Below are 25529 nucleotides of genomic sequence, written 5' to 3'. Positions count from 1 at the left end.
GGTGGCATTATTATTTGTGAGGGGGCAATGCTAATGTCTAGAGGACACATAGGGGCATTATTACTAACTGGGGCACTAAGTTGATCACTGTTACTCTTTGGGAGCTCATAGGATTATTGTGCCGGCGCTATATAGTAAAAAAAATAAAGCAATTGCGGGGATCGGAACTGGAAATAAACACAGTAGATGGCTGTATCAGGAAGGGGTTAAATAAATTCCCATTTCTTTTCCAGCCTCAATGACTAATTGAAGCCTAAGAGTCCATAACATTGAAACTAGGGTATGAATAGTTTAATTACTTGAAATCCATTTGACTATAACGACTTAGCAACTGGGAGCCTTCTTCTCATCCTGTCGCTTATTAATCGGAGCGGAGAAGGTTCTGGTTTTATCAATGTACAAATTCCAATTCCGTCCTTGCAAAAGGTTAAAATCCTGATTCAGAAATCCTGCTGCGGCCGTTCCATGTCTCCGTCATGTCTTGGAGCTGAGTTCATGCCACAAACATTTGGCAGCTCAGTTATATGAGGCATGCATCAGTGTAATACCACGCAGCTGTTTACTGGGTAGAAGGCCTCTTTCTGTGCGAGGAGAGGGACGAGGTGAAATGCAATCTGTAGCAGGCTGTACGATGTTAAAAGACTAATCCTGTCATTAGCAACGCTTGGCGGTAATGTTATCATACAATGAATTTTCCAAATGTACATAGAGCCTACTGAGGAGGCAGGCCAGATTTGGTAAGCACGCTGGACTCTCTTGGGATTGGAGTTTCGCATTTAGACATACATTGTCGTAAATATATACCAAAAGAAGTCTTAAAGGGTTTCTCTCACCATGACAACCACTGTCTATATTTCCTATTTTTGCACATGGAAGTCATAGATGAACCCTCTCTTTTGTACCAGAATGTAGAGCTGCTGTGTCACCCATGCATTTCCGGGAGGCTCCTGGAAAAAGTGGAAATATCCATGAGACCTAGGAGAGCTGGTAAATTTCCCAGGTACTGAAATCTCAAAAAAATCTCCACAGATATTTTCTTTGGGCATCCAAACACATTCAGAGATTTAGGAAGACTGTGAGTGATATTATTGAAAAGTGGAAGCGTTTACCAGCGCTCAGCTACAAAGTGGACACCCCGTAACGTTACAGAACAGGGGTCACTGACTGCTGAGGAGCACGGGGCAGAAAAGTCACCAACATTCTGCTGGCTCCATAACAACAGAGACCAAACCTCCCTTGGTATTAACATCAGCACAAACACTGTGCCCCGCCAGGAGTTTCATAGCCGAGCAGTTGCATGCAGCCTTACATCACCAAAAACAATGCCAAGCGTGGAATGGAATGGTATAATGTCGCCACCACTGGACTCTGGAGGCAAGGTTCAGTGCAGTGACGGATCGCACTTGTCCATCAGACGGCAGACAGAGGAGTCTGGGTTTGGTGAATGCCAGGAGAATGTTACCTGTCTGACTGCACTGTGTGAGAAGTAAAGGTTTAGTAAAGGGATAATTTTATGGGCTTGTTTTGCAGGAGTCAACCTCGGCCCCCTAGACCCAGTGAAAATAAATCTTAATACTTCAGCTTACCAAGACATTTTGGACAATTGTAGCTTCCAACTTTGTGGTAACAGTTGGGAAGGCCCTCTTCTGCTCCCAGTGTATGTCCCCCAGTATACAAGGTCCATACAGACATAGTTAGGGGAGTTTGGTGGGAAGAACATAACCGGCCTTACAGAGCCCAGACCTCAACCCCATCCAACATAGACAAGAGATTTTGAGCCTGGCCGGTCCCCAACATCAGTGACCTCACAAATGCTCTTCTGGATGAAGGGGCAAAAATTACCACAGACATATCCAAAATCTTGTAAAAAAAAACCTTACATTGCATGCATATAATTACTGTGCAGGTGTAAACTGAGGTTTTTAGAAGTGAGCAGAAATCCTCCAACTTCTCGTCAAAAAAAAAAAAAAAAAACTAGCAATTTCCACTCAGTCGCTATGTGCACACAGAGTCTTTTTGGAGTGGAAAGTGGCTATGTGCACACAGTGCATTTTGAGGAGTATTTGTAGCAGAAGAATAGAGGAAACTCTCCAAATCCTCCTCCAAATCTCAAAACTTCTCAAAAAATTATAGATTCTGCTCAGTATCCTCTCAAAAAGCTTAGCAAAAAGACTTCATAGCTACTGAGTAGAAGCTTAGTTAAAAATATATAAATTTTATTTATTACCACAATAAAAAATTATTACAACACATGAAAACAAATGAAAAGAATATATATACAAATGAGGAAAGCAAACAGGGCATGAAGCTTTCCATAGCGAAACGCGCATCGGGTGTGGTGGGTCCCTGGCTTCTGGCTCTTATAAGGTAATTGGATTTTATAGTTTGCACTTTAGGGCTTGATGTTTAGTATAATTATCGGCTCTGCTTGCGGTGGTGTCTTGGCACCTAAGTCACTGGTTTTGTATATATTACTTTGTATGCACAATATATATTTATAATTATACTACATTATTAAGCTCACATAGTATAGGTGATGCCTGGTCCTGTTATGAACCTGGTGGTTAGGTGCACCTGGAATGACCTGATGGTTAAACTAGAAGACAGGACGAGCTCTGGGAAGTGGGAACTCTGCTGACCGCAAATCCTAATCCTATAACACACACACTAGAAATAGCTAGGAAAGGGATCTATGCGGTCAGCACAAAAACTACAAAAAGCCACACAGAGTGTGCAAAAAGACCCCCGCACCGACTCACGGTGCGGAGGTGCCACTCTGCAACCCAGAGCTTCCAGCTAGCAAGGCAATATCATGTTAGCGAGCTGGACTAGAACTTAGCAAGTACTAAGAAATATATTCAGTACACAATGAACAACAAATGAACTAGCAGGGACTTAGCTTCTGCTGGAGTAGACAGGTCATCAGAAAGATCCGAGAGAGATCTGAACCAGCGCTAATACATTGACAGCTGGCATGGAGTAACGATCTGAGTGGAGTTAAATAGAAAAGCCAACCCAGCCGCAAACGAGGGCAGCTGAGGACGCAACCTCAGAACCAGCAGTTCCACTCACAGCCACCAGAGGGAGTCCACGGACAGAACTCGCCGAAGTATCATTCATGACCACAGGAGGGAATTCAAGAACGGAATTCACAACAGTACCCCCCCCCCCTTGAGGAGGGGTCACCGAACCCTCACCAGAGCCCCCAGGCCGATCAGGACGAGCCAAATGAAAGGCACGAACCAACTCGGCCGCATGGACATCGGAGGCAAAAACCCAGGAATTATCCTCCTGACCATAGCCCTTCCATTTGACCAGGTACTGAAGTTTCCGTCTCGAAATACGAGAATCCAAAATCTTCTCCACCACATACTCCAACTCCCCCTCGACCAACACCGGAGCAGGAGGGTCAACGGAGGGAACCATAGGCGCCACATATCTCTGCAACAACGACCTATGGAACACATTATGGATGGCAAAAGAAGCTGGAAGGGCCAAAAGAAACGACACAGGATTGAGAATTTCAGAAATCTTATAAGGACCAATGAAACGAGGCTTAAACTTAGGAGAAGAAACCTTCATAGGGACATGACGAGACGACAACCAAACCAAATCCCCAACACGAAGTCGGGGACCAACACAGCGACGGCGGTTGGCGAAACGTTGAGCCTTCTCCTGGGACAATGTCAAATTGTCCACTACATGAGTCCAAATTTGCTGCAACCTGTCCACCACAGAATCCACACCAGGACAGTCCGAAGGCTCAACCTGCCCTGAAGAAAAACGAGGATGAAAACCAGAATTACAAAAAAAAGGCGAAACCAAGGTAGCCGAACTAGCCCGATTATTAAGGGCGAACTCAGCCAATGGCAAGAAGGTCACCCAATCATCCTGATCAGCAGAAACAAAGCATCTCAGATAGGTCTCCAAAGTCTGATTAGTTCGTTCGGTTTGGCCATTTGTCTGAGGATGGAAAGCCAAAGAGAAAGACAAATCAATGCCCATCTTAGCACAAAAGGACCGCCAAAACCTTGAAACAAACTGGGAACCTCTGTCCGACACGATGTTCTCCGGAATGCCATGCAAACGAACCACATGCTGGAAAAATAGTGGAACCAAATCAGAGGAGGAAGGTAATTTAGGCAAGGGTACCAAATGGACCATCTTAGAGAAGCGATCACAAACCACCCAGATGACCGACATCCTTTGAGAGACAGGGAGATCTGAAATAAAATCCATGGAAACATGCGTCCAAGGCCTTTTCGGGACTGGCAAGGGCAAAAGTAACCCACTGGCACGAGAACAGCAGGGCTTGGCCCGAGCACAAGTTCCACAAGACTGCACAAAAGAACGCACATCCCGTGACAAGGAAGGCCACCAAAAGGACCTAGCCACCAAATCTCTAGTACCAAAAATCCCAGGATGACCAGCCAACACCGAACAATGAACCTCAGAGATAACTCTACTAGTCCATCTATCAGGGACAAACAGTTTTTCTGCTGGACAACGGTCAGGTCTATCAGCCTGAAACTCCTGCAGCGCCAGCCGCAAATCAGGTGAGATGGCAGACAGAATTACCCCCTCTTGGAGAATACCAGCCGGCTCAGGAACTCCCGGGGAATCAGGCACAAAACTCCTTGAAAGGGAAGCGGCCTTCACATTCTTAGAACCCGGAAGGTATGAAACCACAAAATTGAAACGGGAGAAAAACAGCGACCATCGAGCCTGTCTAGGATTCAACCGCTTAGCAGGCTCGAGATAAGTCAGATTTTTGTGATCCATCAAGACCACTACGCGATGCTTGGCTCCCTCAAGCCAATGTCGCCACTCCTCGAACGCCCACTTCATAGCCAACAACTCCCGATTGCCAACATCATAATTACGCTCAGCAGGCGAAAACTTTCTAGAAAAGAAAGCACATGGCTTCATCACAGAGCCATCAGAAGATCTTTGAGACAAAACAGCCCCTGCTCCAATCTCAGAAGCATCAACCTCGACCTGAAAAGGGAGCGAAACATCTGGCTGACACAACACAGGGGCCGAAGAGAAATGACGTTTCAACTCCCGAAAAGCCTCAACGGCCGCAGAGGACCAATTCACCACATCAGCACCTTTCTTGGTCAAATCAGTCAACGGTTTAACAACACTAGAAAAATTAGCGATGAAGCGACGGTAAAAATTAGCAAAGCCCAAGAATTTCTGAAGGCTCTTCACAGATGTAGGCTGAGTCCAATCATAAATGGCCTGAACTTTAACAGGATCCATCTCGATAGTAGAAGGGGAAAAAATGAAACCCAGAAAGGAAACCTTCTGAACTCCGAAGAGACATTTAGACCCCTTCACAAACAAAGAATTAGCACGAAGAACCTGGAACACCATTCTGACCTGCTTCACATGAGACTCCCAATCATCCGAAAAGACCAAAATATCATCCAAATATACAATAATGAATCTATCCAAATACTTTCGGAAGATGTCATGCATAAAGGACTGAAACACAGATGGAGCATTAGAAAGCCCGAATGGCATCATCAGGTACTCAAAATGGCCCTCGGGCATATTAAATGCTGTTTTCCATTCATCGCCCTGTTTAATACGCACCAGATTATACGCCCCTCGAAGATCTATCTTGGTGAACCAACTAGCCCCCTTAATCCGAGCAAACAAATCAGACAGTAGAGGCAAAGGGTACTGAAATTTGACGGTGATTTTATTGAGAAGGCGGTAATCTATACAAGGTCTCAGAGAACCATCCTTCTTGGCCACAAAAAAGAACCCTGCTCCCAACGGTGACGACAACGGGCGAATATGCCCTTTCTCCAAGGACTCCTTTATATAACTCTGCATAGCGGCGTGTTCCGGCACAGATAAATTGAAAAGTCGTCCCTTAGGAAATTTACTACCAGGAATCAAATTAATAGCACAATCACAATCCCTATGAGGAGGTAGGGCACTGGATTTGGGCTCATCGAATACATCTCGGTAATCCGACAAAAACTCAGGGACTTCAGAAGGAGTAGAAGGAGAAATTGACAACAATGGAACGTCACCATGTACCCCTTGACAACCCCAACTGGACACAGACATTGATTTCCAATCCAATACTGGATTATGGACCTGTAGCCATGGCAAACCCAACACGACCACATCATGCAAATTATGCAACACCAAAAAGCGAACATCTTCCTGATGTGCAGGAGCCATGCACATGGTCAACTGAGTCCAGTACTGAGGCTCATTCTTGGCCAAAGGCGTCGCATCAATTCCCCTTAATGGAATAGGATACTGCAAGGGCTCCAAGAAAAAACCACAGCGTCTGGCAAACTCTAAGTCCATCAAATTCAGGGCAGCGCCTGAGTCCACAAATGCCATAACTGAGTAGGACGACAAAGAGCAAATCAGAGTAACGGACAAAAGAAATTTAGGCTGTACAGTACCAATGGTGACGGACCTAGCGAACCGCTTAGTGCGCTTAGGACAATCAGAGATAGCATGAGTGGGGTCACCACAGTAAAAACACAGCCCATTCTGACGTCTGTGTTCTTGCCGTTCAGCTCTGGTCAAAGTCCTATCACATTGCATAGGCTCAGGCCTCTGCTCAGAGGACACCGCCAAATGGCGCACAACCTTGCGTTCACGCAAGCGCCGATCGATCTGAATGGCCAAGGACATTGATTCATTCAGACCAGCAGGCGTGGGAAACCCCACCATAACATCCTTAAGGGCTTCAGAAAGACCTTTTCTGAAAATTGCTGCAAGGGCACACTCATTCCATTGAGTAAGCACAGACCACTTTCTAAACTTCTGGCAATATACCTCCGCTTCATCCTGACCTTGACACAAAGCTAGCAAGATTTTCTCTACCTGATCCACAGTGTTAGGTTCGTCATAAAGCAATCCAAGCGCCAGAAAAAACGCATCTACATTAAGCAATGCAGGATCTCCTTGCGCAAGGGAGAATGCCCAGTCTTGTGGGTCACCACGTAACAAAGAAATAATGATTTTTACTTGCTGAATGGGGTCTCCAGAGGAGCGGGGTTTCAAAGCAAGAAACAGTTTACAATTATTTTTGAAATTCAGAAATTTAGATCTATCTCCAAAAAACAAATCAGGAATTGGAATTCTAGGCTCTAACATAGGATTCTGAACTACATAATCTTGAATGCTTTGTACCCTCGCAGTGAGGTGATCAACAAAAGAGGACAGACCTTGAATGTCCATATCTACACCTGAGTCCTGAACCACCCAGAGGTTAAGGGGAAAAGAAAGACAAAACACACTGCAGAGAAAAAAAATGGTCTCAGAACTACTCTTATCCCTCTATTGAGATGCATTAACACTTTGTGGGCCAGCTGTACTGTTATGGACCTGGTGGTTAGGTGCACCTGGAATGACCTGATGGTTAAACTAGAAGACAGGACGAGCTCTGGGAAGTGGGAACTCTGCTGACCGCAAATCCTAATCCTATAACACACACACTAGAAATAGCTGTGGAGCATACCTAACTCTCCCTAGACGCCTCTTCACAGCCTAAGAGCTAACTACCCCTAAAGATAGGAAAATGAGCCTTACCTTGCCTCAGAGAAAATTCCCCAAAGGTAAAGGCAGCCCCCCACATATATTAACTGTGAGTTAAGAGGAAAGTCACAAACACAGGGATGAAACAGGTTTCAGCAAAGGAGGCCAGACTTACTAGATAGACTGAGGATAGGAAAGGGATCTATGCGGTCAGCACAAAAACTACAAAAAGCCACGCAGAGTGTGCAAAAAGACCCCCGCACCGACTCACGGTGCGGAGGTGCCACTCTGCAACCCAGAGCTTCCAGCTAGCAAGGCAATATCATGTTAGCGAGCTGGACTAGAACTTAGCAAGTACTAAGAAATATATTCAGTACACAATGAACAACAAATGAACTAGCAGGGACTTAGCTTCTGCTGGAGTAGACAGGTCATCAGAAAGATCCGAGAGAGATCTGAACCAGTGCTAATACATTGACAGCTGGCATGGAGTAACGATCTGAGTGGAGTTAAATAGAAAAGCCAACCCAGCCGCAAACGAGGGCAGCTGAGGACGCAACCTCAGAACCAGCAGTTCCACTCACAGCCACCAGAGGGAGTCCACGGACAGAACTCGCCGAAGTATCATTCATGACCACAGGAGGGAGTTCAAGAACGGAATTCACAACATGGTCCCCACTGCTAGCAGCTTCAACTGATTGAGTATGTTTATATAACATGCGTCTTTACATTTACATATATATAACTATTATTATCTGTTCTAGACACTGATCATTGTAGTCCTTTATGTGCTTGATATATACTATGCCACTTTAAAGCCATACCCGCCTTTACTTCCTGTACTTGTTTGTTTTCCTCGTTTGTATATATATTCTTTTCATTTGTTTTCATGTGTTTTAATAATTTTTGATTGTGGTAATAAATAAAATTTATATATTTTTAACCAATCTCAAAAGGCATCAGTTTTGGTGATCGCTTTATGTATTGCTTTTTGCTTGGTACTCATTGCTGAGTTCACTTATTGGTGTTAAAGCTAATGAGTAGAAGCTTAGAGAGTCGCCTCTCCAAATCATCCTCCAAATCTCAAAACTCCTCCAAAACGCGATGGCAAAACGCTCCAATAAACGTCCGGGCGTCTTTCAGGAATCTTTTCAGCTTTCCCATTGCCTTGTATTGTAAAGTACAGAGCTTCTTCCAGGTGTAAAATGCCAGGAGATTGGTCAGGTCATTTGTTTTAACCGCTTGGCGTTTTTAGAAACCTGAAGCAGTTAAAAGACATTCAAAAGACTGAACATATGAACAGTAAGTAATTTTTTCATACAATTGTAAATGTTCATTGTTTCGAATGTCATTTGATAGTTTTTTTCAGGCTATTTCTGTAGCCAAATCCAACTGGAAAAAAACATGTGGTCATAGCCACTTTCTGCTCCAAGAAACTCAGCAAAAAAACCTATCTGAACATACCCTTAGGGGTGAGCCCGACTTTTGCCACATGTCCACCTTAAAGCGAACTTGTCATCAGGTTTGACCAATATGAGATACGGCCGCCACCTGTCAGGCCTGATATACAGCATTCATAATGCGAAATGTGAAAATATAAGTTTCCAACCCGACCTGCAAGACAAGAAAAATAACTTTTATTATACTCACCTGCGGGGCGGTCCAGTTCGAGGGGTGTCACTCGTCTTTGTCCGGTGCCTCCCATCTTCTTGCGATGCCGTCCTCCTTCTTGCTCTGTGTGGATGACGCTTCCCTACATCATCCACACAGGCTCCTCGGCATCGCGCTCCTGCGCAGGCGTACTTCTCTACCCTGACTAGGGCAGAGTAAAGTACTGCAGTGCGCATGCGCCATGGCTCTTTGACCTTTCCCGTCGCCTGTGTGCTGCAGTATTTTGCTCTGCCCTTTCCCTGTCGCCTGCGAGGGAGCGCGATGAAAAGGAGACTATGTGGATGATGTAGGGACGCGTCAGCAAGAAGGAGGACGACATCGCAAGAAGAAGGGAGGCGCCGCAGCAAGACCAGCGACACCCATCGGACCAGACCGCCCCGCAGGTGAGTATAATAAAAGATTTTTTTTTGTCTTGCAGATCGGGGGCATATGTACAGCATTATAGAATGTTGTATATCAGGGCTGAAAGGTGGTGGCATTATCTCATACCTGGTGACATGTTCCCTTTAAATGTGCTATCAGTGGTGCACCTTAACCTTGAAAATCTAAAATCCTGCAAAGAATGCCTATGTAATAGCAGCGTACTCCCCTGTGTACGATGACATGCAAATGCATAATAGCGATACAATTAGTTCTTTACATTGAGTGAACACAATTAAAAAAGGAACTCCCGCAACATTAATTTCATGGATTTACACGGCCTGGCTTCATTCTATATTCGCAGGTTACGGTGTGTTGCCTGCCCATGGGAGATGGCACCAGCCGCCCCCTCTCCTCTGCTTGACATTGGAAGTGTACTACTTGGGCACTGGAGAACTGGGAATACCATTCATCAGATGATTATTGCAGCTCGTGTACAATGGGGTATGGCTTGTCTTATTTTGTTGCGTTATCCGGTTACACTCATTAATCTTTTCTAATTGTCTCAAATGAGGTTAGCTTTAAATAAAGGAACAAATGTCACATCAAAGCCGTGAAGTGGCTAGGAATAGCACAAATTAGGGAATAATTCTGGATGAGAGAGAGAACACTTTGCATCAGACCTGATAAAAAAAACGTAATGCCCAATTTAAAAACGTAATGCCACTGTTAATAGAAGCTGAAAAAGACTGAACATGTGACCAGTAAGTTGTTTTGCTATTGCAGTACATATGTTAATTCTTCTTAGCAATTTTGTAGGCAATTTTTCAAGCAAAATCGGCATGTGGACATACCCTAAGGACTAATGTAGATGTCGGTGGATCTACGTCTGATCACGGACCACAATGAATGTACTGAGTGCGGTTCTCCGGACCATAAGGTGCCAGCTTCATACACTTCTACGAAGTTGTCATGCTTGGGTTGGGAGATTCACGGCTAGTTTATGCATTGTGCTCCGTGACAGGACCAAGATCCACTGGATTGTCTAGAAGAGCCCTAAGTGAGTGTTTTTGCTGAGTTTTTGGAGTGGAAACTGAGCAGAAATGTGTCAATATCCTCCCCAAATGGGTGTGGATTCCACCTGGAACTCACATGAAAAAGTATGACAAAAAATTAACATGAGGCGCAGCAATGTAAAAACGACATTGCTGTGCACATGTCCAGTATTTTCTTGCTTCTTTGACTGCTTAATGGTTCAGAAACCGTGAAGCGGTTAAAAGAAGAAACATTCATTCTACAGGCATCTACTGCCACAAAGACACTTGTTAGTTGGAGTTTGTATATAGAAAAGAAAAAGACACCGGCGGTGGAGTTCCACAAAAACTGCGGATGAACCACCAGTAAAGCCACGGCCTTAGAAACACAGCTGGCTTTTTCCTGAAGCTTTGCCTAGGAAAACCTCGATGGGCGCTCCGGCATGTTTAAAACGTCGTGTGCACATAACCAAACACATGTTTTGCAAAACGTCACAAATAATTGGTCAAAAATTGCTAGTGGAACAAAAATATCACTTGAGGGGGAGAACTGGAGCAAATTTGCCACAATTTTTTTTTAAAAAGTCGCAAATGATGAATCAGAAGAAAACATCTGGAATCCCTAAACCATGCTCACAGTGGGGGAAAAAAACCCAGGCTGTTAGGCGTCAGGATTTTCCCACTGTACGGGATAGCATTATCTGCTCCTGCGGTCTCCCATTCAGGTCCAGCCAAGGCAGGTGCTGCTCAGCACAGATGTCGGTCCCAGCATCTTGCTCAGGCCCGTGGTATACACATGGTTACTGCTGGCTCTCCAGCCAAGTCTATGGTAACCAGTGTTATTCTGGTGTAGCCCGGCGCTCCAGAGTCTAAGTCCAGAGATCACCTTACTGAGCATGTCCGTGATGTAGCGTCTTCTCATTGGTGGTCGGACGCTAGCTGCTCTGGTGATGTGGCAGTCCCGGATTGGTCTGCGGGCGATGCCTTAACCAGCTGGACATGAGTGTTTGGGGTGGAGTCTAGCATTCAGCGGCGCCCATGGGCACACTAGTGTCATTTATGTTTGGTGTGTGTAGCTGGATACTCTACCACTCTGTCGGCACATTCATGCGGTTTCATTCCCTTGGCTCTACGCCAGAGTCTCTAGTCTGCTACATGCTTTGGGTGCCAGCTAGGCACATGTTCAGTAGTGTCAGGACTGGGGTAACTAGCCACTTGGCTTTGCATCTGTTTCATTCATGTGTGTGGTTAGCACAGTTTAGTCACAGAGCATGCTCAACCCTTACACTTCTCAGTGGAGGCAACAGGGTATCTTATCTAGCATCATAAGAGTTCTATCTATTGGCTTAGCATCTGCTTCATTCATGTGTGCGATTGACACAGGTTAGTTGCGGATCAAGTCTAATCCATGTGCTTACGTCCCTGCGTCGTGAACAGGGTTTAGCACTTTGCGTTCTAACTGTAGTACCTCTCGGTGAAGTAACTGAGCTTGGTACTCAGTGTTCCAAACACACTGTGTGGCGTAAACTCAGTGTGTCTAGGGTAAACGCTCGCTGCTTGGTTCCGTCATTGTTCACACTAGCAGCAGGTTACATCTCTGCACGGTGGACCCCGGGTTGCGATTGCACTTTAATTTATTTTTTATTTTGTGCAATCCGCCAACCCTAACACAGGCAAGCGCAAATACATATACAACAGGCTTCAAAAAATGCACAAATGAAAATATCAATTTGGTACAAACAAAAAAAAGGCGTAAAAAGCTTGACGAAAAAACAGGCGCAAGCGCAGTGATGAATTGAATCCCTATGACTTTTTCAATGGAAAACAACTTAAGGCAACACTCTTTTTTGGGTAGAGCTTTTGGAGAAGTTTTTCTTTTCATGAGGCGGGTTTTTGAAGAGTTTTGGAAGTGTTTTTTCTCCTGAAGTGATTTTGCAACCTTTGGATTAGACAGTGCCTAAGTTTGGGGTTATGATCAGCAGTTTTACTTTTCCACCAGGCATTTTTCAGAGACAGCTTCAGGAAAAGAAAAAAAAACGCTAGAAAAACTCATATGAACAGCAAAGTGGATTTCCCCTAAAAATGAATAATAATAATGATAATATATCTTGGTACCGTGTTAGCCAGTGGATAGAAAAATATTTAGAATTGAGAGTCCTCAGTGGTTGATACCTTTTAATGGCTAACTGAAAAGATGGTAACAAATTGCAAGCTTTCGAGACTACACAGGTCTCTTCATCAGGCAAAGACTAAAACAAATTCTGAAGAATCACATGTTGTGCATAAATATGTGATTCTTCAGAATTTGTTTTAGTCTTTGCCTGATGAAGAGACCTGTGTAGTCTCGAAAGCTTGCAATTTGTTACCATCTTTTCAGTTAGCCATTAAAAGGTATCAACCACCGAGGACTCTCAATTCTAAATAATAGTATTCCGAGCATTTTTAAATAGTTTTTGAGGAAGATTTTGAGTACATGAATGCAACTTTTTACAGGCAGGCAACCTTCCCTAATTTTTCGAGAGGAAGACGTTTTAAAAAACGAATCCAATTCTCAGGTTTTTGTTTTCTTGAAACGTCTTTTTTTATCATCTTTTGGTTGTTTCCTGAGTACTTTTGTGATGTTTTTGAGTTCTTATTTTTTGCATTTTTCCATAGCTTGATGGTTTCTTTCTTTACCAACCTTTTCTGAACTCTTTTTTATCTCCATTCAACAATGTAGGAAACCACTAGCTTTTTTTTTTTTTTTTAATCAAAACCTCTGGAAAATGCTCAAAAAGAGACCTGGGCATCTTTTCAGCCTTCCTTTTCAATGATCCGCTCACTTTTTTTAACTGTTTAGTTTTTCTCCTTGGAAGTTTTTTGATCATCAAGTGTTTAAAAGATTTGCGTCTCCATATGTCTTATCAGGGCATATTGTCTTGGTAAAAGCGATCCCTCCTCCCCTTATCTGTAGAGTATAATGGGAGGTATAACCTGACATATCTTTGGGTTGAGAGACCATTTGGTCTTGACCAAGACAGATATAGACTGTTTTTTTCAGGATGGATAAATTCAGGTGGCAGGGGGATGGAAAGAGTGACTCATCAGTGGAGAAAGAAGCTAAATCTTCTGATAAGATATCTTACATGTTTCTTATATTCGTCTGTACTATTGATTTATGCAAAGTTTGACGAAAGTACAGTTCCAATTTAAATTACTCTAAAATTTTTAGTGAAGCCCCATGTTAAAAGCTAAAGACTACACCTCCATTTCAGAAGATAGTAAAGTGAAGCAAATCTGCTCCGTAGCAGAATGGCTAGAGACTGAGCGCTACTAATACAGTGAAAAGCTGAATATCAAGATGGAAAAGGGAACAGATGATTAATGGAACTGACAGGCAAAATTAGAGGCTCCGCGTCAGTGTCAGAGTGATGGCTGCCGAGTATTTATAACGATTAGTCATAGATAAACCAACGCCATAGTACAATATTGCAGGAAATAGACTTCAGATTTTATTGCTGATGTTTAATGTAATATCTTCTGCTATGTCTGTAGCTGTACTATCAATGTGAGGACAGGAAGGGAAGATTAGATACCCCAAGAGAAAATAGGGAAAAGGATATGGTGCGCCCCCACGTATGGGCAATGGGGTACTCGGTATCGGGCCCTCTGGTTCTCAGTGGGGATGTCACGGTGGCTGACCCGGTCCGTGGCCCTAGGGACGTCCGTTTATAATTGGGGGAAAGGTCTTTAAAGGGATAATGTTCGTGACGCCACCTGTGGTATTCGGTCAGGATGACCGACGCTGCTTAGGGGTTCGTTGGGGTGATGTTATGGCAGCTATATGGTATACCTTCCCACAGGTGAAGTGTATCCCCAGGGCTTCCCAGAGTGCAGATGGTGGATGGTGTGAGGTGCAGTGAATAACGAGGACACAAGGTTGCAGTCTCTTTACCTTTACTGAAGGCTTCAGTGTCCACAGTCCAGGGTACAGATCACAGGGTAGGCAGAGTCCGGCCGGTCTGAAGGCAAATCCAGAGTCCCCTTATCCAGGTGGAATTCAATAGCCTTCCTACTAGCGCCTGTGTGTTGTAGTACCTCCCTGCTGAGCTTCTCGGTAAGGTCCTCACAACTATTCTGGATGTTAAGTCTCTTTCTCTCTGTCCCCCTGATGGATAGGATAGGACAAAACCCGTATGACTGGTGGCCTGAAACTTTTTACAGGGACACTACCACATCCTGGCCCCCACAAGTTGCCACCGTGCCTCCTGGGTATAAGGTCGGGCAGCTAACATGGAATTAACTGTCCTGCCAGTCTCTGAAGTAAAGCGTAGAGATCCTTACTCCCTCGGTGTTCTGGCTACCGGATTACCGCGCCTCAGAAGGAGGCAGTCTTTCACAGGGCAGAACTCCTTCTGGTTTCCTCTCCTTTTTGCTATGACTTCGTTTCTCACTCACTGCAACGCAAATCCCTTCAATGTCTCTTTCTTTGGATGCTGTCGCACGTGGGGCAGGCGCAGCTCCGTAGACCCTCGTCCTCCTGAGACCGCAGTCTAGATCTGACTGGAGCTCACTCCAGCCAGCTTCCCTCTGCTGCTGACTTCTGATTCTCACTGACTTCCTATTCAAACCACCAGTTTTACCCAACTGTGAGGAGTGCCCTAATAGATAGGAGCGTAGCTCCCCCTGGCGGCCTGGAGTGTGAAGTGTGTTGTGTGGTTGTGATACCTGGCAAAGAGATCTCCTTTATTGCCTTCAGACGTAACATCACTCCCCCTGGTGGAAGAATGACATTACTGCAACGACCAGGACTCTGGGGTGCTGCAGATACACGCTATATTTGTAGATTGTGAGCCCTCGCGGGCAGGGTCCTTTCTCCTCCTGTACTAGTCGTGACTTGTATTGTTTAAGATTGCTGTACTTGTTTTTTATTATGTATACCCCTCCTCACATGAAAAGTGCCATGGAATAAATGGCACTATAATAATAAATAATAATAATAATAATAATAATATGGGGAAATGTATTGGCATACATGTCTTAATTACAGAATCTTGTTTTTGCTTTCGGCCCCACTGGTGTATAACAGCCAACTCCATACCCCAGCGAATAACAACTGGCCCCATTGCTCCCAGTGTATAACATCCAGCCCCTTTGCCCCTGGTGTATAGCAGCTGGTCCCATTGCCCCTGGTGTATAACATCCAGCTCCATTGCCCCAGGTGTATAACAGCCAGCCCCTCACCTCTGGTGTATAATATCAAGGCTCATTGCCCCAGATGTATAACATCCAGTACCATTGCCCCCGTGTATAACAGCTGGTACCATTGCCCATGGTGTAAAAAAATCCGACCTCTCAACCTCGGTGTCTAACATCCAGATCCCCGCTTCGGTATATACCATCCGACTCCTTGCTCCTGGGGTATAACATCTAGTCCGTCGCCCCTGGTGTATAACATCCAGCCCCTCACCCCCAGCCCCTGGTATATACCATCTGTCCCCTTACCCCTGGTGTATAATATTCATCCCCTCATCCTCAATGTATAACATCCGGCCCCCCGGTGTATTACATCCATCCCCTTACCCCTGGTGTATAACATCCGGCCCCTTGCCCTGGTATATAACATCCATCCCCTCACCCCCTGGTGTATAACATCTGTTCCCTTACCCTCGGTGTATAACATCCGGCCACTCGCCCCCAAAGTGTATAACATCCAGCCCCTCGCCCCCTAGTGTTATCATCCAGCCCCTTGGCTCTTAGTGTATAACATTAGGCCCCCTGCCACACGTCTGCCTTTACTAACAATATGACAGAAAATCAATCACTGATATCAGTGTGGTTCTGTAAGTCCATTCAGTATACATTTTTTCCCTCCTAAAAATTCTTCCATCACCTGTGAGTGATAGTACTGAGAAGTTGAAGCGATTAGGAACTAGAGATGAGCTGATCAATCCACTGAGGATCGAGTTCAAGTCGAGGGGCAATGTCTTTTGTGTGGTCTCTCGGGCTTCCCCATAATGCCGCAGCAATGACATTTATTGGATTATCATACCTAGAACAGTGTTAGTCAGTACCGGGACATCACAGATCATCAGTTCCCTGAGGAGCATAGTCTGTATGACAGAGTCATTGGGTAACTCTATCTCTCCTATAGATCCTATCTATAGACAGACACCGGAATGTAAGAAATCTCGAGTAACGAGTATATTCGCTCATCACTACTTGTCAACTTTGCTGCCAGACAAAATACACTTAGGGTATGCGCACATTAAAATCTTTTACAGAAAGGTATGATCCGCAATCCGCCTGAAAAAGAGCTCAATAAACTTAAAAATTGCAATGTCAAAGTGACTTGTGCGTGTTCAGTCCTTTCAACTTCTTCTAACTGCTTTAGGTTTCCAAGGACTTGAAACATTGACCAGACAAGTCTTCAGGCGGCTTCCACCTAAAGGCACTCACTGTTTTATACAGAATATAAAAGATAAAAGGAAAAACACTGGTGGAAAAGCTGCTGCAAAGCGGCCGAAAAGACGCTACAGAAGACGCTACAGATATGGCACATACTCTTACTTTTCCTATAGTTTTTTCAATCAGGTTTGAGGCATTTTGGAAAAGTTTTTTCTTTTGGAAACAATATTTTGAACCCTATATTAGAGAGACTTCCTTCACTGATGTGACATGCACTTTTTTCCTCCAAGCGTTTTTCAAAATCACTTCAGAAAAAAAAGCTCAAGAAATTTCTTGTAAGAGCAACAAGAAGGATTTCCCATAGAAATGAATTAGAGTTTTCTGGGCATTTTTTAAGTTTTTTTATAGGGGGATTTTGGAGAGGATGTGCTTTAAAAAGCTTCTCAAAAAACTCGGTATCAACATAGCCCAACTCAGTCATAAAGTAGAGACCACGTAACATTACAGAGAAGGGTCATCGAGTGCTGAGGAACACAGGGCAGAAAAGTCACCAACGCTCTGCTGACTCCATAACTAGAGTCCAGATCTCCTCTGCTATTAACATCAGCACAAAAACTGTGCCTCTGCTGGAAGCCTCATGGTCAAGCAGCTGCATGCAGCCTTATGTCTCCAAGCAAAATGTTGAGCATCGGATGGAGTGGTGTAAAGCTGCCACTGGACTCTGGAGGAAATGTGTTCTGTGCATTGACGGATCACACTTTTCTATCTGACGTCTGATGGAGAAGTCTGGGTTTGGTGAATGACAGGATAAAGTTACCCGCCTGACCGCATTGTACCAACTGTACAGTTTAGTGGAGGAGGGGTACTGCTATGGGGATGTTTTTCACGGTTCAGCCTCAGCTCCTTTGTGAAAGGAAATTCTAATGCTCAAGAACACAAGACATTTGGACAACTGTAGCTTCCAATTTTGTGGGAACATTTTGGGAAAGTCACTTTTCTGTACCCATGTCTGTGCCCAGTGAACAAGGTCCATAAACACATGGTTGGGGGAGTTACTGTAAGTTGGAAGAACATGACTGACTGCACAGAGCCCAATCCAACACCTTTGTGATGAACTAGAGCACAGACTGTGAGCTCGGCCTCTCCCGAACATCAGGGTCTGACCTCACAAATGCTCTTCTGGATGAGGAGGCAAAAATTCCCACAGACACTTCCAAAATCTTGTAGAAAATCTTCCCAAGAGAGTGGATGCTACTCTAGCTGCAAAGGAACCAACTCTATATTAATTCCTATGAGTTTAGATTAGGATATAAAAGTTTCTGCAGGAGTAATGTGGAGGTTTGATTTCTCAACATTTTTGTACAGTTTATATAGAATATATAAACCATTGTGATGCAGTGACCCCTGTTACAGGTAGGGGGCGCTGCATGGTCTCCCCAGAATACGCATGGAGGCGTTTTGAGGCCATAGCAATGCATTGCAATCGCAAAGGCGTAACTGTGGTGATGAGTCATAGTCCGGCATTATTGTGAATGGCCGGTATGTGTGTCGCAGAGGAAGATACTCTGCACTGTCAGCCTGAAGAAAGGTTATTTTGGGACCTGTAGTCCCACAAGTTATTGTGTTGTTTTAGAGGGAGGCTGGCAGGGCTAGTTCTCAGAGCAGGGCGGGTCGAACTAGCCACACACACCACCCATCTATGGGAGTGGTTACAAGTATATAATGTGACCAGGGTGTGGGTCACATGGTCTCTGTGTATGGTTCCTGTGTATGGACCTGAATGGTTCTGGGCTCGAAGGTCCTGTGAAAGGAAAGGCTTGGGTGTTGGGAGGTCCAGAGTGTGGACCGGATCCCTGAAGAGCACCTGGTGAGGCCGAGGTCCTGGAAGGCCTCTGTGTTGGGATGTCCTGGGAGTAGGACTGGATCCCTGAAGAGCACTTGAGGAGGCCTTGGACCTGGGGGCCTGTGTGTAGTGCAGCGCCCCAGAGTCCTGGTCGTTGCAGTACTGTGGCTCCGCCACTATGGGGAGCTACGGTGCGTCCGATGGCACTGAAGGAGTTCATCTGATCAGGTATCACAGACACCAATACATTTCACAGCTGGGCCTCCGGGGGGAGCTAAGGGTGCTATTCATTAGGCCACTCCCCACCATAGTGGGTAAACTGGGGGTCAGGCAGGAAGTTAGATGAGAAAGCTGACTGGATTGGACAAAGCAACACCGGGTGGCAGAGGGTGTTGTGGAGGAAGAGACAGTAGGGTCTCTGTCAGGGGTGGGATCCTGACAGAGGCTTGGCATTGAAAAGAACGTAACGGGTCCGCGCCAGCTCCGGGAAGCGGCGGGGCCCAAGAAAGGACTAGAAGCGAGATAGATTGTGCTGAGTGAGAAACGAGATCAAGCAATAGGAGAACACCAGTAGGGGTCGTGCTGTAAGACCGGAGCAACACCCTACTGAGGCGCATTACCGGTGGCCGGAACGCCGAGGGAGTATTATAACATTCAGCTTCAAGCAGTACTCTAAACAACGGCAGGACAGTCAGTCTAAGGCGGGCTGTCTCACACAAATCACCTATGAAGTCTTGGGGGGCACCTTGTGGAGAGGGGCGACTCTAGGGTCCCGGAAGAGCTCCGAGCCTACCCGTCAAACGGGTGCCGTCCCAACCAGAACATCAGGGAGGGACGGAGGATTAGAAGAACATCATTTAATCGAGTTGTGAGGGAACTTAAGAAACAGACACAACGGTTGTGGGGACTTTCCGTAAGCACAGCAGGGAAGGACCGCAACACATAGCGCTAGAAGGAAGGCACCGATTTCCACCTGTGAAGGGAACTCTGGAGGTGCCATTGGGCCGGCCGGACTTGCGCAGCCTGGTGAACCGTACTCTGGACTGTGGACTCAGAGATCTTCAGTAAAGAGGTAAAGAGACTGCAACCTGGTGTCCTCGTTATTTACTGCACCGCACCACCACTACCACCATCCACACCTATTATTCACTGTGCGCCCCACGGCAGGGTCACGGACCGGGGCCTGGCCGCCGTGACAACCCCCAGAAGCAGAGACCCGTAGGCCCGGTACCGGGTACCCCTCGGCCCTGCGGCGGTGGGGGCGCTACAGTTGGACGGTCCCAGGTGGGGTCAGACATCCTGAATAGTGCACAGAGAGGCCATGTGTGCAGAGTCTGTGATGGTACTGGGTTTGGGGGAGCTACAGCCTGTCTGAGGATCTGGACTGTCAGGTGGCCTGGTGAGCAAGGTATTGCCCAGGACGGTGATCCCAGTTCAGCAGTTTCCGTGGAGGAGAGAGGACTGACAGGAGGTCAGCGTGTGAAGCAGGAGCTCCAGAAAGGTAACACCTGGGAAGGGGGCTAGCATAACGGCAGAGATGTATCTGCCAGTGGAACAGACTGTTGGTGCTTGTTGTGTTCCACGGACATTGATGAACTGTTCGGCGTACGGTCACTTATGGTAACTGGATAAAGTGGGAAGTCCAGCATGTTTAGTGTCTGTGAGTTGAAGCCGTATATGAAATGTATATAATGAGCTGTGCATGTCCCGGTTTATAAAATAAACCGGATAGACTGTTTAAGTGAAAAACTGCGCCTGTCTGAGTGTACCCCGTTGCCAAGCGAGTGTCCCCCAACACATTAGGTAAGCGCTATCTCACACCATATAGAAATATATGTAAAATCATATTCAATAAGCACATAGTCTATGAAGAGTAAACTATCTCTCTGTGTGACCACATCCGCAGAATACAGCAAATGTCTTTGAAATAGATGCAGAAAGACATACGAAGGATGGAGGGTCAGGAGCAAAAGAGAGGAGGAGGAATATTTTAAGTTCTAAGAAGATCTAAAGGCGGCTGGTGTCAATTTCTTCTTTGAAATAGGTGAATAGGATTATGTAGTATAGAGGAAAGGGTATAGAGTTGTCAGTGGGAGCAGAGATAGAAGTTTAAAGCAGCCTAAACAGAGCTTGCATCAATGTCAATAAGCCGTCATTAAGAAGAAAGCATGCCCATTTAGGTACGCTTTAAGGGCACGATAGTGAATTATTAAAAATGAGGACATTTCAAGAGCATAATTCATGTGCTTATTGTCTCCATATTAAGATATTGCAAATATATAATTATAGGTACTAGTGATGATGAGCGAACGTGCTCTGATAAGGTGTTATCTGAGCATACACTGGTGTTATTCGAGTATCTTGGGCATGCTTGAATAACATGTTCGAGTCCCCGTGACTACATGTTTTGTGGCTATTAGACAGCTGCAATACATGCGTGTATTGCCTAACAAACAGGTAATCCCTGCATGTGTTGTGGCTGTCTAAGTCGCAAGACATGCAGCCACGGGGACTGGAACATACTATTCTAGCATGCCGAAGACACTCTGATATCACCCGATCATGCTCAGATAACACCTTATACGAGCATGCTCGCTCATCACTAATCGGTACCTGTCTGTTTACCTGACATACCTGTTTTAGGAAATACTCGTATTTTTCATATAAATCTATGCTGTGTTCTTCCTGTGTAATAGCTCCCAGAAATTTGAGAACAAATTGACAATTGGGTGTTATCATTTAGGGGGTGTCCTGGCAATGTCAGACTGTGCAGCGGCAGGGACAACTATTTTTTGACAATGCGAATGGTAACATCCATTTGTCACTACCTTAACCCTTTCTCTACGTAAGACAAACATGTGTATCCTACGTAGGATGTAGGAGTATGGAGCAGGCTCAGGAGCAGAGCCCAGTGCTTACACAACGGATGCCAGTCTGCGTCATACAGCCAACACCTGCTTCTAACAGCAGCAACCTGAGCTACTTCTGATCTCTGCTGTCAATCATTTAAATGTTGACTTTAACATTGATGGCCTATTCTTAGGAAAGGTCATCAATGTCTGATTGGTGGGAGTGTGACACCCATCACTCTTGCCGATCAGCTGTCCCCGATGTCAGCAGTGGTCGAAACTGATCAGTTACGGAGCTGCACAGCTCCGTCAACTGAATTGTGGGGGCGGCCAGGTACTGCACATCCGCCCCCTATTGATTTGAATTGAAATCCTTTAAATAGTTGTGATCTATGTGTGTACTGAGATTGAGATAGTGAGGCCTACTGAAAGCCCCCATCACAGCCATCTTTGTACTCACATAAAGCCCAACCTGATATATTGACCTACGTAGTACAAGCAATCAAACAATCACAGGTTCAAATCCCCTAATGGGACAAAAAATAATAGTTGAAAGTTACTTAAAGAAGAAAAAAAAATTAAAAAATAGTTAAAAATGTAGATAGATAGATAGATAGATAGATAGATAGATAGATAGATAGATAGAGCATAAAATTGGAACAGCCCACATATAAAAGTACTATGGGTGCAGGGCCTCTCAGCAAGGAGTCCCCTTCGTGCAAAGGGATATAAATTCAGAAAAAAAAAAAAAAAAGAGGCAGCACTCCAGTATTTTCAAAAATACAAAAGGGACTTTAATAGCCCTGGTGGCGTGGCGACATTTTGGCTGCAATGAGCCTTTCTCAAGCCAATAATGGTAACACCAAAAAATAATAATAAAGCCACAAAGTAAAATAAATGCTTTATTTTAATAATATTAAAAACATGTATAAATAAAAATCAGTGAACACCACAAACAAACAACAATAGGTGGAATACCTGGACTGAACAAAAAAACACAGTGTGTGTATATGACTCAAGGCAGTAACAAGAGTGATAACAAACACTCTATATATGAGAGTATGAGCAGGAGCAAAACATGCCTAATTTAGATAAATTGAACATTATTCCCAAAATTGGTATATACCATATGTGCAACATATAATTATGCTCCAAATGTTCAACCAAAGTGATTGGCATTAATATTATACTTAACAGAGTCACATACCTTACCTAATTGGCAATAGCAGTCCAGGCACCCACACTCAAGCCAATAATGGGACAAAAAATTATAATTGAAAGTTACTTAAAGAAGAAAAAAAGTTTTAAAAACTAGTTAAAAATTTATCTATATATATAATTGTCTAAGGGGTACTTCCATCTTTCTGTCCGCAACTTACGTAATGAAAATCCTGCATCGCTGATTGGTCTCGCCAGCTGCCTGTCATGGCTACCGTGACCATTCAGCGACAGGCACAGTCTGATTAGTCCCTCCCTACTTCCCTGCAGTCAGTGCCCGGCGCCCGCATACTCCCCTCCAGTCACCGCTAACACAGGGTTAATGCCAGCGGTAACGGACAGCGTTATGCCGCGGGTAACACACTCCGTTATCGCTGCTATTAACCCTGTGTGTCCCCAACTTTTTACTATTGATGCTGCCTATGCCTATTTGTCTGCTATATACTACATGGCTCCTATATACGGTACTTCTTGGCCTGTGCTATATACTATGTGGCTGCTATATACACACATATTCTAGAATACCCGATGCGTTAGAATCGGGCCACCATCTAGTGTATATATATATATATATATATATATATATATATATATATATATATATATATATATATATATACAGTATTTAGATAGATAGATACATACTGTAGATACACTAGATAGATAGATAGATAGATAGATAGATAGATAGATAGATAGATAGATAGATAGATAGATAGATAGATAGATAGACTGTAGGTTTGAATCATTTTCCTTTTCCCAGTGTGAAAATAAAGAATTCAATCAAGTAAACTTATAAACATCACTAGTATCTCCACATCTGCAAACGTCCAATCTATCATAACATAAAATGCATTAACCAATAAAGTAAGTTCGTCAAAAAAATAAATCTATACACCTGAATTGTTGTTAGTCATCTAGGATCTTCACAAAAATAGAATAAAAAATGAATCAAAATGTTGTATATGTCCTAAACTGGTACCAATAAAAACAACAACGTTCCATGCATAATACAAGCCAGAGGCCCAGCACACATCTCAGAAAATTGTGCCACATCCAATTTTTTTTTATAAAGTTTGGATTTTTTTAAGCCACTAGAATATGAAAAATATACAACAAGATTGGTGTCTCAGTAATTACCAGGTCACTTATAATGTACAACGAACACTGTAAAACCAAAGTCCCCCAAAAATGGAGAAATTGCATTTTTTCAACATTTCACCTCATTTGGAATTTTTTTCCTGTTTTTCAGGACATAAATCGAATTGTATTATTCAAAACTACAACCCGTCCCACAAAAAAAACAAGTCGTCATATGTCTATGTAGAAGTAAAACTAAAAAACTAAATGTTCTTGGAAGAAGAGGAGAAAAGAACAAAGATGCAAAGAACAAAGAAGCAAAATTGAAAACTCGCCATCGTTGCAACCCTTATAAAACCCCTTTAAAGCAAGATAGTCAGTTCCCTAATATCATTCTCGACTCATCTGTTATTTTGGACTAATTCTACCCTTCCAGTAATATCAATGTATTATAATACTTACAGTATCCGCACCGCGTTCCACCCTCAAAGACAAAGCCATTGGCCACGGCTCCATATCTTCTCAAATCTGACAATTTCCACTGTCCCATAACCACTGGTGGCAGATCTCTGGCGAGAACCAAGATGTCGTTGCACAGGTGCAATGTCGCAGGTCCACTTTCTAGTTTAGTGCCAGGCAATACTCCAACGTGAAATCTGTGAACTAGGATGAAAAGAGAAATATGTCAGCCTTTTCCTTAGATGATGTATTATTAAATGTTTTGTTATCCCTTTTTGGGAAGGAGGATGAGAGATATGACGCACATCCATGAATCAAACCGGACCAAGTCTACTTCAACCCGTTGACGACCCAATGATTTTCTTGGAGGGTTATTTGTGCTTACATTTTGGATGACAAAAAAGTGATGCAAAAGCTTTGAAAAGTCACAAAATGTTGGTGCTACTCTGATTCCGAGCGTGGTGTACGGAGGCACATGTAACTCGTTAGATACCATAGATTCATGAAGAAGCGCGCGCCTCTTCCTGAATCGGGAGCATCTGACTGCACCATGCCCCCGAGAAAGTTGCCGGTCTTAATTTTTATAGACCCATAACTTTTTAATTTTTCCATCAATAAGACTGTTTCAGGGCTTTATTTTTGTGTGCCAAGATGTAGTTTTTATTGATTCTATTTTACGGTACATATGATGTTTTGCTCTCTATTCGTGGGAGGTGAGGTGGACAAAAAACAGCAGTTTGGCAGTTCAAATTTTTTTTTGCTTCGTGATGTTTATTGGATGGCTTCTTACACAGCTTTATTATTTGATCAGACTTTTACAAACAAAACACGAAAACATGGCTTTTTCTACATCTTTACTTTTAACTTGGCTGAAGATTAAAAAAAGAGTGTATCAATGTTTTTTTTTTTATTATTATTATTTATTTTATATTTAAATTTTGTATTTTTTTACTTTAGGTATAATGGGTGACTTGAATCTGTGATTATTTGATCACTTGCACTTTATACAGCCTTCAGTTATGCCGTATATAGTTCTAATCACTGTGTCCCAAAATTGGACTTCACAGAACTATCAATATGGCAATGAAGGGGGTCTTCAGCAGGCCTCCG

The 25529-nt window shown here is 44.0% G+C and overlaps 1 protein-coding gene across 2 annotated transcripts in view; it reads right to left on the bottom strand.

Annotated features, from left to right (window-relative positions):
• The window catches only part of DOK7 (docking protein 7), a 197372-nt gene that overhangs the window by 142134 nt on the left and 29709 nt on the right, over window positions 1-25529 (bottom strand). For both annotated transcript variants that reach the window (XM_077280060.1, XM_077280061.1), the window contains exon 4: window positions 24423-24623. In XM_077280060.1, coding sequence (XP_077136175.1) covers window positions 24423-24623 — 201 coding nt within the window. The remainder of the gene's footprint in view (window positions 1-24422; window positions 24624-25529) is intronic.

This window comes from Ranitomeya variabilis, chromosome 1 (assembly GCF_051348905.1).
Source record: "Ranitomeya variabilis isolate aRanVar5 chromosome 1, aRanVar5.hap1, whole genome shotgun sequence".
Classification (NCBI taxonomy): Eukaryota; Metazoa; Chordata; class Amphibia; order Anura; family Dendrobatidae; genus Ranitomeya; species Ranitomeya variabilis.
This window is presented reverse-complemented; position numbering and strand designations above follow the sequence as displayed.